Below are 20,061 nucleotides of genomic sequence, written 5' to 3' on the forward strand. Positions count from 1 at the left end.
GTTTTGTTATGATGGTTAGTTTCTCTTTTCTAAGCTAAGCTTTTACCTAGGGGAAGGGGATAGAAAACATGTGTTAATATTGATGATTGATGATGATTTGATTGAACTCATGCCATAAATTGATGAAAGATATGATTTTTGATAGCTTGAGATTATTTGTAGCACATTGTTTGATGTTCCCTAATTTAAATGCATGAGAATGATTTGAATTAGATTAAGATCCCCTTTACTTTGATGATTGCATAAAAATGAATTGTTCAAGTATAATTTTATGTATTGTGCACTCATAATCACTTGCCATGATTAGTGACTAATTGGATGCATGACAGTAATCTCAATTAGGACAAGACTTAATTCATTGTTTTGCTTAAGAATTGCATAAAAGTAAGTTGTTTGAGTAGAACTTAGCATTCTATGGCATGTTCTTCATGATAATCATCGTTGTCCATCTTTGTTTAATCATGTTTGAAACCCCCGTACCACTAGCGTTGTTTATCTTTGGTTTAGTCCTTTTTAAATTTCTTTCTTTATTGCTTTAGTTAACTTAATAAAAGAAAACCAACAAAAATATTCTCCTATATACTCTTGCATTAGTGGATTTGGTGTATAACTTGTGTGCTTCCTCGTGGTTCGACCCTATACTTGCCGCTAACTAGTTTAGTGAAGATCTAGGTTTATAAATAATTAATTTGATTAGGGTAGTAGATTTAACGACCTACTCTACCCCGATCAGCTGCCAACCCATCGCCCAGCCATCTGACATAGGGAAAATGTAGGTCTATTTCTAATCTCCCCTAGCGCCAAACAAAATTTATAAACACTCAAACAAACTTATACGAGTATATGGTAAGTCAAGGGCCGAACCCAAAGTAATGAGTAGGAGAAAGCTATAGCTTAGGTCAAGATACTTCAAAGATTGTAAAAAGAATTGGTTGATAACTAAGGTATCAAAAAGCTAAACAATCAAAGAAATTCAATATGCTAAGCACTAGGGATATAGGTTCCACATGCAAGCTCAATGATTATGCTAATCGATGGATGACTCAATTGATTCAAACATTGCAAAGGACAAACAATAGTTGAAACTAATGGAATCCAAAAGCTATCTCCTATAAGCCAAGCTAGGGTTCACTATGAATGGCTAACATGTAAAATCACAATCAAATTCAATCAACTAAAGCAATTCTCAAATTAAGGGTTCATGTCATTGAAATTTACTATGAAATCTAGATTAATCTTATAAGTTGATCACTCATAGTCTAATTAATCACATGCACAACTATGTCAACCAATTTAGTTGCAACAATTCAATCAACCAAGAATCATCAACTAACAATAATCATCAATCAAGCATGCTTCCCCTTCTCCATAGCTACTAATCTACTCACTTATCATGGTGGAATTGAAAAAAAAATACAAATTGAATCACAAACATCATCATTTCAAGCTTAATCAAAGAGAAAATTAAACATTTTACAAATTCTCAAACAAAGATCAAAATTCAAATCAAACATTCAAGAATTAAAGGAAAAAGCAACAAAAGTAAATTCAAAGGAAAGAAATCTCACAAACTTTCATTGATTGAAGATGAAATCCAAGCTCAAAGTTGAAATTAAAGATGAAATTGAAGTACAAAGTAACTTAAGTTTCTCTCTCTACTTTCTCTCTCTTATATTTTTGGAAAATAAGTCTCAAGTACATATAATGTCGTCTACTCCTAAAAAAGGAAAAGTCAAAGGCTATTTATAACAAATCAAGCGAAGGGAGGCGGAGCACCCCCTTGTGCACGCACCAATCCAGCCATGCACGTGCACTGTAGGGTCTATGCGCACACATAGAGGGGTATGTGCGTGCGCCCCTGCTGTGGTGCTCGTGGCTTGGCCTCCCTTTCTCGCTCGTCGATCCTTGCGTTCTCGTGCATCCTCATCATTGGTGCTCCCAAGGTGATGCCCGCAAGGAGGGTAGCCTATTAATCTTCAAGTATTTGCAATATTCGGACCTAAAATCAATGAGAAAACATTCGTGAAGGAGCGAAAAACGAGATTTTAAAAGTTCACTTGCAGGAAATCAAGTAAAAGTAAGAGAGAAAGCAAAAGGAATAGAAATTAAACTAAAATAACTAATTAAGAGAAAAAATCATGGAAAACTCATAAAATTGAATGGGAAACCAAAATGAGCCAATAAGAAGGATAATAAGAGAAAATTAGAAAGATCATAAGAAAATAAAACGATAAAATATTGAAAATGGCATTGAAAACTACTTTATTGAGCGCCATAAATGACGCTCATCAAATTCCCCCTAGCTAGACTTTTTCTCGTCCTCGAGCAAAACAAAAATGAAACCTAAGGAAAGATAATGACATTTTTTAAGCTAAACAAGAAACGAGAAAACTAGAGGATAAAAGAATGTACACTAACTCACTTTCGTAAGAATCACGGTCAATTTTAGCAACAATTGACAAGCCGTTTAAACCTCTAGATCGCTCTAGAGGACGAGTAATGCTCTTGTAAGGGTTTCCTAAGAGATTAACCCATAACTCTGAAGCAAAATGAGGCAAAGCACAAAAAGAGAAAAGAGAAAGTCAAGACCATTAAGGAAGAAAAGTGATCTTACAATGGACTTTTGCAAATAGACAAAACACAAGTAGATACCAAGTTTCCTAAACAAACAATGGTAAGCACGTTCCGAGATGTCTAGGGTTGATTGAAACATAGGACATGTTAAGAATAGAGAACTATCAAGACTCTATTCACTTTCATCTCAAAATATTTTTAGCACATTGTCCCAATTAGATTCAAATCTACTCTTAGCAAGCATATATAAAATTCCTCGAAGGAACAGGAAAAAGGAATAGATTTGAGGTTTCTCATCGTCTCAACTATTGCATTCCGCTCTATAAGATTGACCTACATCTCCCTCCACCGACTAATGACTCAACCACAAAGGTCAAAAGGTCTTGGAAAAGGTTGTAATGTAAAGGCTAGAAGGGTAAGGGTAGTCTAAAATTTGAAATTTGGTGGTATACCCAAATCGTGAAGCAAAGATTGGCCAAATCTCAACACCAAAACCAAGTAAACACCAAACAAAATCACATCACCCCAAGCTTATTCAAAGTTAAGAATCACAAACATATGTACAAAAAGTGTACAACGCTTCCCCCCAAGCATGAACAAAGCATTGTCCTCAATGCTTGAATAAGGGATAAAGAAACCTACATCAAAATATTTATGAACTTTTTCATTTTTCACTTTTTTTTCAATTTTTTCCGAAGCTTTAGAATGTGCTTTGCTTTTTCTCATTTTTTCATTTGCATTTCACTTTATTGTCCTCGCCTATTTTAACTATGGGCAGCTTTTTCAATATTTGCATTTGCTTTTTATTCACAAAACATTTACAATGCAAACTTGATTTCATTATAAAAGAACCATACAATCAATCTCATCCACCAAAACTCCAACAGAAGAGACCAATTTCTTCACAAAAACCAAATATAGGACAAAAAATGAAACAAAAGGCCCAAGCTCTAAAGATGTTGCTTGAAAAGAAGGGTAAATGGCTCAAATGGTTAGCAAGTAGGCAAATGGAAACCCAAAATAAAGATATAGAAAACCCAAGGGGAGCAATTGCAAATTTTCAAAAATAATAGAATCCGGCTTCAAGGTCCCAAGAGTTCTAAACGAGTACCTTAGCATGCTCTATCCTAGAGTCAACCAAAGATACTCCCAAACCGTGCGAATTATTATCCTTAGGAAAAGTGATATCCAAAAGTGCAAGTCCATGTGGTACTAAGTCCAAATCATAAGCAAAACGATTAATAAAGAAAAGCAATGCCTCAAAAAGTATGTTGTTTTTTTTTATTATTTTTTTAATGAAATTCAAATTTTCAGAATAGAAAACGAGGAAAAGGAAATGAAAAAGAAAGAAAGAAAAACAAAGGAGAAATAAAAAGTCACAAGGAAGCAAGTTAACACGTATATCCCAATCGACAAAGAAATGGACATTCGGATACAACGCCAATGTCCCCAAATACGCTAAGGTGTTAAATGTAAACAACCTCGAACCGTTCAACTTCTCCTAATCTAAACCTAAACAAAGCATTCAAGAAAAGTAAATAAGTAAAAGAAATAATATAAGAAGGATCTAACTGGGAATCCAAGCTATGCTATAACAAGTAAGTCGAAAGAACAATCACCTTCATGAAGCATCAATAACCATAGCACAAACTACGAGGCAAGGTGAGAAAGAAAATAGACCATATACAAAGAAAAATTTTAGAAACTTCAAGATAAAAGAAAGAAATAAAAGAGATACAGGGACTCAAGAGGGATACATGAATGCAGGATAACCATAGTACATCAGGAACAGAATCAGGAAGCGATATTAGGAAACATAATCAGGAAGCAATACAACAGACAATCATCAGGAAGCATAGTCATCAGGAAGTAGGGAAACACATCATACATTAGTCAGGGAAACAAGAAAAAATACCAGGAACTGGAAAAGAGAAACCATTTGTAAGAGAAACATCATCATCCATACAAAATATCAGAGAAGCACTAGTAGAAAAAGGCTTATTTGCGTCGCTCATTTATAGTGTATTTGCGTCGCTTCTATGAGAGACGCAAATGACTTTTAAGTCATTTGCGTCGCTCCTAGGCGCGACGCAAATAAGAGTCATTTACGTCGCTCCTTTATAAAGGAGCGACGCAAATCACTTTTTTAATAAACTTATTTTTTGTCATTTGCGTCGCTCCTTTATAAATAAGCGACGTAAATGACTCTTCTGATAAACTTATTTTTTGTTATTTGCGTAACTCTTTAATAAAGGAGCGACGCAAATAACTCTTCTGATAAGCTTATTTTTTGTTATTTGCGTCACTCCTTTATAAAAGAGCGACGCAAATGACTTTTCTGATAAACTTATTTTTAGTCATTTGCGTCGCTCCTTTATAAACAAGCGACGCAAATGACTCTTCAGATAAACTTTTTTTGTTATTTGCGTCGCTCCTTTATAAACAAGCGACGTAAATGACTCTTCCAATAAACTTATTTTTTGTTATTTGCGTCACTTGTTTATATAGGAGTGACGCAAATGACTGAGTAGACAATACAAAACTGTTGTATTTGTGTCACTTGTTTGTTTAATGAGTGACACAAATGAGGTGAATTTTTTTTTTTAATTATAATATAATAATTGCCTTGTATATGTTTGTAGTACCTGTTTTCCTAGGTATAAAGTAATATGCTAATGCTAATATAATTGAAATTAAAATGCAATATTATTGAATTCAATTGTAAAGGTCGGCAGAGTCTCCTTTGTAATTTGGCCTACCCATAAAATTGGGAATGACGGCATTATATTAACAACATGTCCAATAATTTACATCTCAATATCATAGACATTATACTCATCATCCCAACACCAATTAACCAAATTACTTCATTTCAAGCCTATAATCCAAAACAAGAGTCAAACATGCGCTAAGTGGTAAATCTAAAGTTCAACATTACATATAAAATACTCTGCCCAAATATCTCGAATCTCATTTATCTCCTCCTCTGTGTACGGTGTAGTTCTTGAAAAATACTATCAACACAACAAATATACAAGAGGAAAGTTTTAATTCAAGATTGTAGCTAACATCAAATTGTATTTATCAAACAAAAATGAAATATTTGACAACTCACACCTGAATAAGATCTTCACTGCTATGGTGATGTTCAAGTATTCCGTGTTGGGGTTTAGTGAGTCCGACTCACCGCGGAAACAAACCCCTACCCGAGGAACCACTCGCAATAATTAAAATCATAAAGCATAAATAAATAATCACAAAGAAAAGATTACGAATCTTACCCTCGAAGCGAGCTTTGCCCAAAAACCGGGGCTCTTACTTGAAAGCTACGAGCACGTCAAGCGTCGCGCCTCCGACGGTATCCACCCACAAAAAGGCGAACACAACTTTAAGGTTTACTACCTGGGGGTTAGCGAGATCTGACCAAAACCCGAGTGTTATATGAGTTTAAGAGTTTTCCCAAAATTATGGAATGCTCTTTTTAACTCCCACTCAAGCAAAGAATTCTCAAGCCATTCCATGACTATTTATAAGGAAGTATGCCTTGTGAATTTCACTCATCTTTCAATGTGGGACTTTTCATAAAAAGATCCCACATGGAAAGATTGGTGAATTCAACCCTTAGTTAAATAAAGGAACAAGTAACAAGTGTCACATGGTTAGGTGTGGACCACTTTCTCACTTGGTCCCCAAGGCATTTCACATGCAATGTGAACTAACCATGTGTCACCCAACCTTGAGCCCCAAGTTGGGTTCGGTTGGCCCATTTTATTTTGGCCCGTGTCCATGACCCATCAACCCGGGTCCACGGTCATTGCCACATGTGTCGCCACCGTGGCGCGCTGCCACGTGGCACGCTGTCACTTGGTGGCTGCCACGTGGCACGCTGTCACTTGGTGGCTGCCACTTGGTGGCTGCCACTAGGTGGCTGCCAATGTGGCGGCTGCCAACGTGGCTGCTGCCACTTGGCGGCCACGTGTGCTGCCACGTGGCATGCTCCTATTGGGCACGCATTCCTAGCCTTTTGCGTGGCTAGGATTTTACTTGTTACTTGATGCATTTTCCCGTCTCGCCAAATCCTAAATTTTGGCTCGACATTTGAGATTCTCCGACGCTCGATTTTGACGCTCCAAGCTCGAATTTCCGACGTCTAAATGTTTAACACTCAGGCGACGAATTAATTTCTTCCGAATTAATTCGTCGAGTTGGTTCGTATATTTTGCTTGGGTGTGACCCGAAGGGTTCAGTCAAGATTAAGCTGTAATATTAATTATATTAATATTACTGATCGGAAGCGGCCTCCACCCAGGCATTCCGATCACTTGACCTTACTGAATATATTAGCTTTCTAATAATTCTGAACCCGCTATCAGAATAATACACTTGTTCGAAGGACACCATTCCTTTCATTTCGTACATATAACGCATGACGTAGTAGCCACACTCACGTTCACCCAATTGTTGAGGACACTACATGTAATATATTTGTAAGTTGAACTAAATTGCTATACTTCAATTATTAAGAAACTAAAAGTTAGGGTAAGAAATTAAGGTAACCTGTCCCAAATGCCATGTCAATTTACTTCCCCTAGATTGTCCACTTAATGCCTTAAAACTTCGAAAAGCACTACACATTTGAAACAAATGGCATATATATTACCCTTACACACATAAAATCATGACATTAATAATAAACTAGACTTACTTTGTCATTGCAAACTTAATTGCTAAATTTCGCTTCTGACTCAAAGAATCAAAGATGATGACTTCACGCTTAGCCATGCATAAGACCAAAAGAACCCAATGACTCTTACATCATAAAAACTTGCAAAACTGAAATATTCAGCCAAGCTCCTGTGAGAAGTTGATTGACATCTTCACGTTTGATAATGATGTCCTTACTGTCTTCTTAACTAAAGGTCCAAGAATCAGCCTTAACCTTAGTAGTTTCACCTTCGGGTAATGAAGATAACAAACTATTCAAACACCCACACTTCTGAGACAAGTTTTCCAAAGCAAAATCCTTCATTATGATCTTTTCGTTTCAACGTTGTGTCAAAATCATCGACTATTGGAGGGATGCTCCAAACGGAAGGTGGTGACTCATTAAATTGCTCATCTTATTCTTCCTCGTCCACCACATCTTCAATGCCAAGTATCCTTCTTTTACCTTCTAAAACAACTGACCACTTACAATCAGCTAGGTCAGCCATGTAAAAAACTTGTTTTGCTTGTGAAGCTAATATAAATGGATCAGCTAGATGCCCTCGTCGACCAAGATTTACAAGGGTTAAATTCCCTTGTTCATCTTTTTTTACACCACGGCTACTATCAGCCCACTTACATCGAAATAGAGGAATCTTGAAATAAACATAATCCAGCTCTATTATTTCTTCAATGATTCCATAATAAAATTTCTTCTTATCCACAAGTGTTTTATCATGTGCACTAACATACTCAGATGACAAACCTACTACTTTAACACCACTGTGTTGCATTGTTGACTTATCATCTTGTCGGCTAGTGTAAAACGAATACCCATTGATGTCGTATCCCTCATATGACATGACTTGACATTTAGCACCATATGCCAACCATCTCAATGTGTCAGATATATCGTTAGGTGTGGTGGATAGTTGGGACATCACTCGTTCCTTGAACCATGTAACGAATGAACAATTATGCTCCTTTATCAGCTGAAGATCACTTTTGGAAGGATATTTATTTTTAAGAAAAAGCATGTGCTCGTCCAAGTAAGGGTGAACCTCACTAAGATTTTGCAACACAAAAAGCTCGGCCTTATTTTTCATTTCAAAGCCCATGGATATCCTTTTTCCTGCCAATAGTACCTTGACCTCCAAGCCTCCCATCGTGTCGAGACTTTGGCAACCCAATTTTCTGTGAACGTGCAAGATATTGAGCAACCCATGCTGCCACTTCCTCAGCAACTGTTCGTTGTACAATACTAGCTTCAGGTTTGGCCGGATTCATGACTTTTCCCTTTAAGTCACCCATTTCTCGTTCAAAAGGATACATGTATCTCATACACACTGGTCCACAAAGTTTAATTTCACGTACAAGATGAATAACCAAATGAGGCATCACGTCAAAAAAAGATGGGGGAAAATACATTTCAAATCGACACATTGTCTCAAGTATATCTGCTTGCAAGTCATCTAAAATACTTGGATTTATAACCTTGCTACAGATAGTGTTAAAAAAGACACATAATCTTGTAATTGTATACCTCACTTGAGGTGGCAAAATTCCTCGAATGGCAACTGGTAATAATTGTTGCATCAAGACATGAAAATCATGAGATTTCATGCCACCCAATTTCAGACATTGACACAAGTCTACGAAAATTAATAGAAAATCCAGCCGGGACCTTTAAACCATGCAATGACTCACATAAGCTAGTTTTTTCCTTTTTAGACAAGGTAAAGCAAGTTGGGGGAAGATACCAGCGTTTTCCTTGAGATTCGGGTGCCAACTCTGAACGACCCATAGCAGCCATGTCTTTTCTTACTTTAACTCCATCCTTTGTCTTTCCTGGCATGTTTAATAAAGTTCCCACAATGGCATCACATATATTTTTCTCAATATGCATTACATCTAGACAATGTCTAACTTCCAAATGTCTCCAATATGGAAGAGACAATAGCTCAGACTTCTTCTTGTAATCCCCAGTTGATTTGCTTTTGTAAGGCTTACCAAACTCATTCTCAATGTCTTTGACCCGCTGATAAACCTCACTTGCACGTAAAGGGCCACGAGCTTCTCTCAACTCCACTTTTCCATTAAAAGCATCCTTATTGAATTGAAAAGGGTGGTCTTCTGGAAGATGTCTTTGATTATCCATGTATACATGCTTGCCACAATTGTATAGGCGCAATGGCTCCAAATCATCTTCACAAATGGGGCAAGGAGTTCTTCCCTTCACAGTGTACCCCGACAAATTCCCATAAGCTGGGAAGTCATTTATCGTACAAAAAATCATGGCACGTAAAGTGAAATTGGTTTTACTATATGCATCAAACATTTGGACACCTTCATTCCACAACAATTTCAAATCTTCAATGAGAGGCGCTAGATACACATCAATGTCATTTCCAGGTTGTTTAAGCCCAGATATTAGAAGGGACAATATAATGTATCTAGACTTCATGCATAACCAAGGAGGCAAATTGTAGATAGTTAGAAGAACCGGTCAGGTGCTATATTGGGTACTTAGTGTCCCAAATGGGTTCATTCCATCTGTACTAAGACCAAGCCTAAGATTTCGATCTTCTTCACCAAAGTCCTTGAACTTTCGATCAATGTTCCTCCATTGCGGGGAATCAGCAGGATGCCTCATTAACCCATCTTTCTTCCTCCCATCAGCATGCCACCTCAATAATTTTGCAGTTTTTTCATCCGAGAAGAGTCTCCTAAATCTCGGTATAATTGGAAGATACCATAATACCTTAGTCGGAGACCCTTTCTTACACATCTCACCAGTATCATTCATCTTGTAACGAGAAACTCTACACCTTGGACACTCATGCAAATCAGCATACTCATTTCGATACAACACACATTCATTGGGACAAGCATGTATCTTCTCATACTCCATACCCAAGGGGCACATAAGTTTCTTGGCCTCATAGGTGGAGTTTAGAAGTTCATTCCCGTCGGGAAACATTTCTACTAAGGCTTCTAACAACTGCGTAAAACCCTTGTCGGTCCAACAATTGCTCGCCTTTAAGTTGAATAACTTCATAATAGCACCAAGTTTAGTGAACTTTGTAAAACCAGGATATAACGGGGTTTCAGCAGCTCTCAAAATACTATCATATGTCTGAGGACACTCTGTGAAATGGTCTTCAACATCATGCATCATTTCATCTATCCTGTCCTTCTCCACTTCACTCTCACTTTCAACACCAATATCATCAGTAGTATCGATATCCTCACCTTGGTGTTCATTATCATCATCACAATGATTCTCATCTTCCCTTGGACAATAACTAGAACTTGCCTCAATATATATGCTCTCACCATGCCATGTCCACCTCGTGTAGTTTTCTTTAAACCCACGACGAATTAAATGATCTTTAATATCAACTATATCACGATATCCCCTCGAATTATTACAGTCACAACAAGGACAAAGAATAATCTTTGATTCATTCTCTGTTTGGTGTTTTAAGGCAACAGTGATAAACTCTTCAATTCCTCGTAAAAAAACTTGTACAATTTCGTTTACCATACATCCAACTTCGATCCATTTTCAACCACTGAATAACAAAATTAATTTTAAGATAATTTGTATATTTTGTAACATATATAGCTCCTTAACTATAAACAAGAATATAAGGCATCAAACATTTTCATTCAAAGTTTATATCATGTAAATGCAACTCCGGATGATCCAATAAGGTCCTTATCACTCCAACCTAACCCATTCTTGAATGTCCTATCTCACTAATAACTACTTGTAAAGTTTGATCCAAAGAAAATCCGGCAGCATTTCCCTATAGTTCTCGAAGCACACAATGTAGATAATCGGCTATCAACATATGCACCCAGAGAACAATCGGGAAATAGTGAACCATGATCTTCTTAGACCCAAAACAATTCAAGTAGTTATCACCTAAATGAGATAGAACATTCAAGAACAGTCCCAAATCGGGGACTATTCAAGACTTACTCCTAATGAGTAAGCCCTGAAAGGGTATCTAAGCCAATGATGCAAGTATTATTGCAATTCCAATCAATTATATCACAATTAAAAATCTCATACAATTCACAATCATTATACCAACAAGAACAAATAAGTTAATATTGCAAAGAATGGTTCAGATATATATACCACAAGTGAAGACAATCTCGTATGCGTACTACCGCCTTAATCGTTTGTCCACAACCAGAACCTCGAGCAACTTGTGGAATTCACTTCCGCATAATTAAGAATCTGCCATAAAAAATTACATATATTAAACCAACATAGTTGATTCAACTTAATCTGCCATGTGACATAAAAGTTGTTATTCGGCATTGATTCTATTCTTTAATCCTCTTTTTGTTTTCTTTTCTGATCAAATTTGACTTTATTACATATCTTTATAAGTAAAGGTGGGGGTGCATAACTACATATGTAATAGTCAGGTGTGATGGGGTTCAAGCAAAGAGCAGGAATCTTAGTGGATCATAATTTTCACCAAAACCCTACCTAATTAATTAATCATACTAATAATTTTCTTCATAATATCAGATCAAGCAACCCATTCCTAAGAGGTATTCACAATATTTGACTCACGTGACGCCATGTGAGTCCGTAGGAGCAATTTTTTAATTAATGGCAGATCTACTGGTACCGTACTCACCCCCTTTCCTTTATATCTTATTGTTTATAGTGGACAGGAATACATACAACATATACTATATATGATTCTCACATAAAGTGACCAAACCAAAAGGGTCAGTCCAAATATTAAGTATCTTTGTCCCTGTGATTATGATAATCACTTTGTCTGACCACGAGAGAAACAGAGTTCAGGACATTAGTGAAAGTGCCTTAGTAGAGGTACTTGTTCTCATAAACGCGCCCAATTCGTGCTTCCCATCGCCCATTATGATGATGCCTACAAAAAAATTAAATGATAAAAAATAATTTTAATAAGACATTCAAAGAATCATAGATGTCAACCAGTAGTATATTGCAAAACAGCAACTGTAAAAATCTACAGACTAAATGCAAACAAATTTGCAGAAAAAATGGAGCACTAACAATTATGCATAGTAAAAGAACACAATCTATTAAATTACTTTAGTTTGAAGTTTGAAACTTCAAAGAAACCATGGTATTTCAAAATAAAAAAAGCCCCAAAAAACTTTTACCGCAAATTGTATCCAGGCTTTGAACAGTGCAATAGTATTTCACTGGGTGGAAGAACAGATCGCATAAAAGTAGGCTTTGCAGGTGAACAACTATGTCAAGTTGACTGCACTCCTACTCCAATAACATGAAGTAATAATAAGCTCCTTACTTAACTAAACTACATAGAGAAAGTAAAAGACAATTTCCTACACGCCAGAGAAAAACTAAGGCTGATGTGAGGCTGTGATACCTTCACAAGTATTCGCCTACTTCTAAAGGTCAAAGACCCAAAGAGAACAAGTTCAATATTTGCTCCATAATTATACCGTACATAATATAGAAAAGATCCCAGATGATTAAGCCTAGCATTCCAATTACAATATCACTTCTCTATTAGGACATAAGCTAGAGGCCTGGCTTATCATGCAACGCCTTCTCGGTTATTTAGTTTTTAAAAGTTACTACTGGCTTAAATTGCAAAGTTAACAATTTATTCATGCGTTATTGACTATGCTATTTAGGCTTGGGTATGCCGGTATGGTACATATCCGTTTTCAGGGACTATGCAATATGCTCAAATGACTATGCTATTCTACAGAATGTTCAAAGATGCAAACAAGAAACCAGTAGTATATTGCAAAACAGCCATATAAATTCAATGACTATGCAATATGCTCAGATGAAAATTGACTTCAAAAATTCAATGACTGAAATTCACAAGTATGCAATATGCTCAAATGAAAATTCAATGACTGAAAATTATAAAAATTCAATTAAATCTCCATATAAATTCTAATTAGTGAACTAACACTAAACCTGAAATTAAACTAAGTCATTGTTCAAGTTAAATGCTACATTCTATCTACCATGAAAAGATTGAACATAAATAGAAGCAATCTTACCATAGGTGAAATTGATTTCAAAAATTCAACAATGTCGAGCCGAAATCGATTTTTGGGGGCGAAATTAAGCGATTTTTCCACTCGAAAATTCAAAAATTCAACATTGCTGTAATTTGCTTGAACTTCCTCGGGTTTTTGGGGGCGAAATTAAGCGATTTTTCCACTCGAAAATTTCAGTTATTGCTCGAATTTTTTCAGCAGGATTTTTAATTGAATTTTTTGGGGTTTCTAGTGTTCGAATTCGTATGGATTTGAGTACATTTTTTGCTCGAAATGGGGGATTTTTGGTCGAAAATAATCAATTTTTCTGGGGTTTAAGGGTTCGAATTAATTAGGGTTTTTGGTCTAAATTTTTTCTCGAAATTGCTCGGATTTGCTGCCGATTATGGGTGTTGAACTTTATTGCAATTTTGGATGTTGAATTTGCTGGGGAATTGCAGTTTTTTGGGCGAATTTGTGGGTGTTTTTTGGGCGAATTTGTTGGATTGAAGGGTCGAATTGTAGTTTTCTGTAGAAGCAACTCTGTTTTTTTCTTTATGTTTAGTGAATTAGTGAAAGGTAGGCGTGAAAAGCTAAGGTCAAAAAAGCGCAGAATGAATAACCTAAAGTACAAAATATTTATATGCGTCACTTTATAATAAAAATGCGACGCAAATAACAAAATCTGAAATGCTGAAAATTTGTTATTTGCGTCGCTCATTTATTAAAAGAGTGACGCAATTTATTCACTGCCTTATTTGCGTCGCTTGTCAGTAAATGAGTGACGCAAATAAGTTTATTATTTGCGGGTCGCTTCAATAAATAAGAGCGACGCAAATGATAGAAAGCTAACATACACTTGTTTTTTGCGTCGCTTCTTTAATAATAAGCGACGCAAATAACTTTAAAGGATGGTAAAAATACACATTTGCTTCGTTCTTTAAAATGAGTGACGCAAATATGGTGACGCAAATGAGCCTTTTTCTACTAGTGAAGCAAGAGAAAAACAGTGATCAATACCAACAAGCAAAAGAGACCCGGAGTGAACTATAAAAGCGAAGGGGGGAACGGTGAAGCACAAAAAACAACATAAGTCACCCCCAAGTTTGAAATGAACTACCCCCCAAACTCTAATACTAATAACACACAGGCAAAAAGAGAGCAACATATAAAGCACATAAGAAAGGGTGGTAGACACGATGGTGTCACTCCGCACTATGGTAAGGGGTAGAGTGGGAACTCCCCTCACCGGTCTCTAAAACATGACTTGAGCTAGTTATTTAACTCACCTCCATAGTGGCCATTCCCCTTAACCTCCCCTACATCCTAGCAGGATCTATCGCGAAGAAATGAGACCAATCATCAAGGATTGGCTTGCGCGACAATCCTTACATACCAAAACTCTCGGGGTTTGGGAAAGGCATAAGATTCGCGAGATCATAAGTAAAGTCGCATCCACCGAGCTGCCTATAATCGTAAGCGGCCAGGGAGATGCCAACAATAGCACTAGGATGGATTTGTGGACCATCCTAATAGGGGTAACAAGGTTTAGGTCCAATGGATGGGTAAAAGGGTTCCCATTGAGGGATAGGTCCTTGTTGGACCGGGAGGTATGGATAGTTCAAGTAAGGTTCAATCCTCCCCCCTCCTCACATGGAAATCATACACTCGACTAGCATGGAAATCATAACAAAGAGATAAATCCCGCCCTAAAGGCATGTAATAAAAGACATTAGCAATGAAATCTGTCTTGGCATACAAAGTGGATAATTCAAGTGTAGTAGAAGAAGTGGCAGGAGGGATAGGAGTACCTCCCCGTTCAATCAGGGGAAATGCTTGAAAATCCATTGAGATAGCATCATTGGAAGCGGTTCTTGTATGGTTAGTCTTCTGCCAAAGAGATGAATCGATGTTACACTTTGGAGGTTTCCAAGTAAATGAATTTTTCTTCATCTTACGGTCGGTTGCTTCCTTGCTAGGATTAAGAACCAATCCTTTAAACGAGAGACATTACAAATGAAAATATCTTGGATCTTGGTTCGATTGATAAACTTTTGGCTTACAAGAGCAAAGATGTTGAGGAAGTGGGAAGGCATCTTCTCCCAAGGAAGTACTGTTGGCGGAAGTTCACAAAGAAAATCCTTTTATGAATCATTAAGGCATAGGGAAAGAATGGAGATCATGCCCTCATTTTGAATGCTTCTCAAAAGTGAAAGACCATCTTGAATGTCTATAAATTGGTTGATCAAATGTTGAGTGAAATCAACAAGCTCAAGCTCTTGTGGTTCTCGATCGGCTATCCAAAGCCAACATATTTGCTCACGGGAAATGGCTCCCAATGGGTCTTTAGAGCATCGGGCATAGGTGAGAATACAATTGAAGTATCTCATAGCCGGATGGATGATTGATGTAGACTTTGAAGTTTGAGGTTCATATCTCCCTTCATCCGAGATTTGTCGCCACCACTTGAGCTCATCATGCTCATGATCACTAGTCATCTTAACATTTGTCGGTTAGACAATATGATCTTCATCAATGGCCCAAGGAAGTCAGAAGTATGAGCAAAGTTAAGACTCCGATAACTGATAGTCATTGTTAAACAATTGAAAAGTCAACGTCCTTGAAGAATCACCATTACCACGGACAACCACAAGGAACGAGAGAAACTCATATGTCACCCTAGCATACGTAGGTGCACTCAAGTTCAAGAAATCCAAAAGACCGAGATTCTTGGCAAGGCGACAGACATCATAATCAATTCCAAGCAATTTGGTAGTTGCTTGATCATAGAACCTTGTGGATTTAAGCTTCCTCTTTGTTAGTTGAATGAATATATCCCAATGCATTTCGTTAGAGAATTCAATGCCATCCGTCTCCACCACCTCAGGAGGAGGTGGAACGTGTCGGGATTTACTTGTGGTTGTTCTAGCTTGATTCTTTCGACGTATAGGAGCCATCTACAAGAAGCAAAGCAATTCATGAGCAATTCATCAACTATTATCCTTGTTTAAGAAATATGCATAAGAGAATTGCTCAAGAATCAAGCACAAATATAATCCAATCAAGAATGAAACAAGAAATGGTCACAATAAACTAACTAGGCCATAAATATAGAAGCAAAATTAAGAGGTAACTAGACATGAATCATTATATGCAAATTAATCCCAAAACAATGAATTATCAAAGAAATTAAGCTATTATATAATATACTCATGAGAGAGAAAATATCCAACAATGGTGGTTCAAGGACTCAAGAAAGGTAAACAAATTCTTCATGAAAAAGGTTCAAATTATCATAAAATAACATCATTCAACACAAAATAAAATCAAAAAGAACCAACAATGGAGTTCCACCATTAAAGCAAAAACAAGGATTTCAAGCTTCAAAAATGAGGAAGAAAATGACTAGAAAGTGAGAAATTATACCTCAATAAATCCTTAAAACTCTTGAAAATTGCACAAATGAAGATTATACACTAGTGGAAAAAAGGTCATCCGTAACGGGCAACGGCTGTTACGTATGCTGCGGTTAAGAATGGTCTTTCGTATTTATAACGAGCACTCTCCGTTACAAATAATAGGTTATTCGTAACGGGTAGGTGAAAAGCCCGTTACGAATAACCCATTATTCGTAACGAGTATTGGGCTTTTTAGGTGTCAATTACGAATAGCCTATTATTTGTAACGGACACTTTTGTTATTCGTAACGGGCACATGTTTTTCCCGTTACGAATAATGGGGTTATTTGTACCGGGCAAGTTTTGCATGTTACGAATACTGTGAGACCCAATTAAAAAAAATATCTAGCACATGCTGCATGACAGCTAGCTAGCTTGCACAATTGTATTAATAATAATACAAGTTTACTTAAGACTACTATCAGATTTAAATTATTTTCCTCTAAATTAGTGTGTTGAATAGTTTACATCTTCCACCATTTTTCCAAATAGCTGCAACTTTGATCTCAAATCCGAGGCTGCCTCCAAACACCATCTTCAAGTTACCTCCAATAATTGTTGGTAGTGCCAGACCCTAGAAAGAGGAAAACAATTGATAAGCAACCAAAAGACTATTGAACAAGACCAGTATTTTGGAGTATCATGGGAAGACAAGGATAACTATATTTTTTATTTATTTATACAAGATATTTCAACCTCCGTTTCTTAATATTTGATATTTTGAGATCGAACTTTGAATTCAAATTCCTAATAGAATCTATGACAAAATGACGTTCATAAAAGATAAGATAATGAAATTACTTTTACCTAAGAATATAATATTATACTTGTAAATTGGAAACCATTTGCTAGTTAGTACACTAATCAATGACAGTTGTAGTGTTTACAAAGAGACCAAGAGTTCATAACCACAATATAAGCATTTTGAGATAATGAGGGATAGCTCAAGTGGTTAGAGTTTCCCTCCCGATCCTAAAAAAAAAAAAACAATAAGCATTTTGAATTATTATGTTACATAACATTCACAATTAAGAAAAAAGAATCTTATAGTGGAAAGCCACAATGCAAAGCTACCTTCTTCCTCTTCCACGAGCTTCCCTACACATATAGTGGATAGCCACTCCAATTTTCATATTATCCAAGAACGAGGCGTTCAGACCGCATTCCAAATTCAACAGAAACAAATTGTCTTACGGAAAATGTAAATAAAGAACAAATTGCTGGAAACATGGTTCCTGCAAATGACAGCAGCAGCTAAAATTTACTTAAAGACAAGACTAGGACGTGGGTTTTGCACTATTGATGAGCCTGAACAAAATATTTTTTTTTTTTGGAATAAATTTACAAATTGCAGTCATTTAAAATTCTTATTTTGCAAAGTACAGCCATTTAATTTTATTTTTTTTTGCAGATTGCAGCCCAAAAGTTCGTATAAATTGTAAATTGCAGCCCAATTCAACTTTTTTATCGGTTAACATGTCAAAAAATCTTCATCTAAGGTTTTAGAGGCCATTTTAGTCCTTAAGGATCTGAATTGAACTCAGAATTAGCAAAAAAATAATGGAAGTGTCTCATTTTTACAGTTTCCCACAAATCGATATATTTTTGTTACACAAAACGAGACACTTATGTTATTTTTTTTTGCTAATTTCGAGCTCAATTCAGAATTACAAGGGCTAAAATGGCCCTAAAACCTTAACCGAAAATTTTTTGACGTGTAAATCGATGTAAAAATTGAATTGGGCTAGAATTTACAGTTTATACGAACTTTTGTGCTGCAATTTGCAAAAAAAAAATTAAAATGGCTGCAATTTGTAAAATATGAATTTTAAATGGCTGCAATTTGCAAATTTAGGAGAATAGGACTTTTAGATGTACCATACAATTGAGGCTGCGCTCTCTCCTAACTTATGCAATAGTTCTTATGCGCTGCACTCTACTCGATCAAGTACTCATTAGTGCATAATAGTTGTGGAACCTTACCAATTTGCATGACAAAATGCAGCTGTCACAAACTAGGGCCAAGCAGGCCGATTGTGGAACAAGTATAGGGCTTTGATGTCTCGAACCTGAGATTTATTTGAAGATAAAAACAGGAGATAGCTAAGCTACCTGATGCAACGATTTTACAATAAATATCTAGCAAAATTAACACAAACCCATAAATCAATTAATGTATACAACAAAATATCCAGAAAAATTAACATAAACCCATAAATCAAGTCACACAAATTAGATCAAACAAACCGAGAAATAAAAAAAATCAAAATGAACCTAGAAACAAATAATCAAAATAAAACCTAAAAAGAGAGAAATTAGGTCACCTTTAGAAATAGCATTCTGGATCTCAGTACATTATGCAATAATGCCTGGGTCATTAAGACCTTCTTCTTCAATCAAACTCTCAAAGTATCCATTCTTATTATTGTTAGCACGCACATAATCAGGGGAAAGCTTAACCTGTGAAACAATGTACCATTGAGTTAAAGAGAAAACGATTCCAACTACCGCACAAACTGGAATTAAAAAAATTACCTGGATTAACGCCCCAAATAAAAAAAATAAAAAAAAAAAACAAAACAAAACAAAATTAAATTGAACCTCCATTAAAGAAAAACTTGAAGAAAACCAATGGTTTGAAATAGGCGGTAATGGAGGAGAAAGAAAAAGAGAATAATTATTCATTTTCGCTAATGGGATGACAGAGAAACTAGGGCTTTGTTCGCTTTCTCTTGAAGAAGCGGATTTCTCCAATTTAATTGCCTTGAAAATATCATAACCGCCATATCCACTTCTGGGAGACGAAATTCGTACATCCGACATTCAAAATTGGGTCCTCCATTAATGCGATTCGGAGGACAAAGAAAGAGGGGAAATTAGGGGTTTTTAGGGGGGGAGTTCAAGAAGAAGAAGATTTTGAGAAGGGTGGTGAAGTGCTGCTGCTGGGTTGTTTACAGATTTGTGGATTCTTTAATTTTCAAAACAAACCAAGATGGCGGAGATTGAGTGAGGAGAAGAGAGAGAAAGTTAGAATGAGAGGAGAGAGGAGAGACGGTTAAGGAGAAGTATGTGAAATCCTAATAATAACCTTGAAAATTTTTCAGAAACACCTCATTTTGCAAGAAAAAACCTTTTAAACGATTCTTTGCTAAAAAAAAATCACCACGATCACTTTTTTGTTTAATGAAACCTCACCCCTCTTTTCCGGCATTGACTCTTAAATTAAGGCGTTGACTCCAAATTTTCCCTACTTGCATCCATTTTTAGGTGTTTTACCCTCTTTTGT

At 36.3% G+C, this 20,061-nt stretch overlaps 1 protein-coding gene and 1 long non-coding RNA gene across 4 annotated transcripts; both read right to left on the bottom strand.

Annotated features, from left to right (window-relative positions):
* Nucleotides 1-9,784: 9,784 nt before the first annotated feature.
* LOC110703508 lies at nucleotides 9,785-10,825 on the bottom strand. Its single transcript, XM_021881313.1, has one exon. It carries the CDS (start codon nucleotides 10,823-10,825, stop codon nucleotides 9,785-9,787), a length of 1,041 nt encoding a protein of 346 aa, XP_021737005.1.
* Nucleotides 10,826-17,107: 6,282 nt separating this feature from the next.
* Nucleotides 17,108-19,370, bottom strand: LOC110703524. 3 transcript variants are annotated; one of them, XR_002507692.1, is made up of 3 exons: nucleotides 19,100-19,370; nucleotides 18,759-18,844; nucleotides 17,108-18,010 (listed from the first exon to the last, which is right to left on the bottom strand). It is a non-coding gene; the product is annotated as an uncharacterized LOC110703524 (long non-coding RNA). The 3 variants fall into 3 exon arrangements; XR_002507693.1 differs by having other exon boundaries at nucleotides 17,108-17,747; nucleotides 17,850-18,844; XR_002507691.1 differs by having other exon boundaries at nucleotides 17,108-18,844.
* Nucleotides 19,371-20,061: the final 691 nt, after the last annotated feature.

This window comes from Chenopodium quinoa, unplaced genomic scaffold (assembly GCF_001683475.1).
Source record: "Chenopodium quinoa cultivar QQ74 unplaced genomic scaffold, ASM168347v1, whole genome shotgun sequence".
In the NCBI taxonomy this organism is placed as follows: Eukaryota; Viridiplantae; Streptophyta; class Magnoliopsida; order Caryophyllales; family Amaranthaceae; genus Chenopodium; species Chenopodium quinoa.

Coding starts and splice junctions, on each gene's coding strand:
- LOC110703508 (XM_021881313.1), bottom strand. CDS start 10,825: ATGGTAAACGAAATTGTACAAGTTTTTTTACGAGGAATTGAAGAGTTT.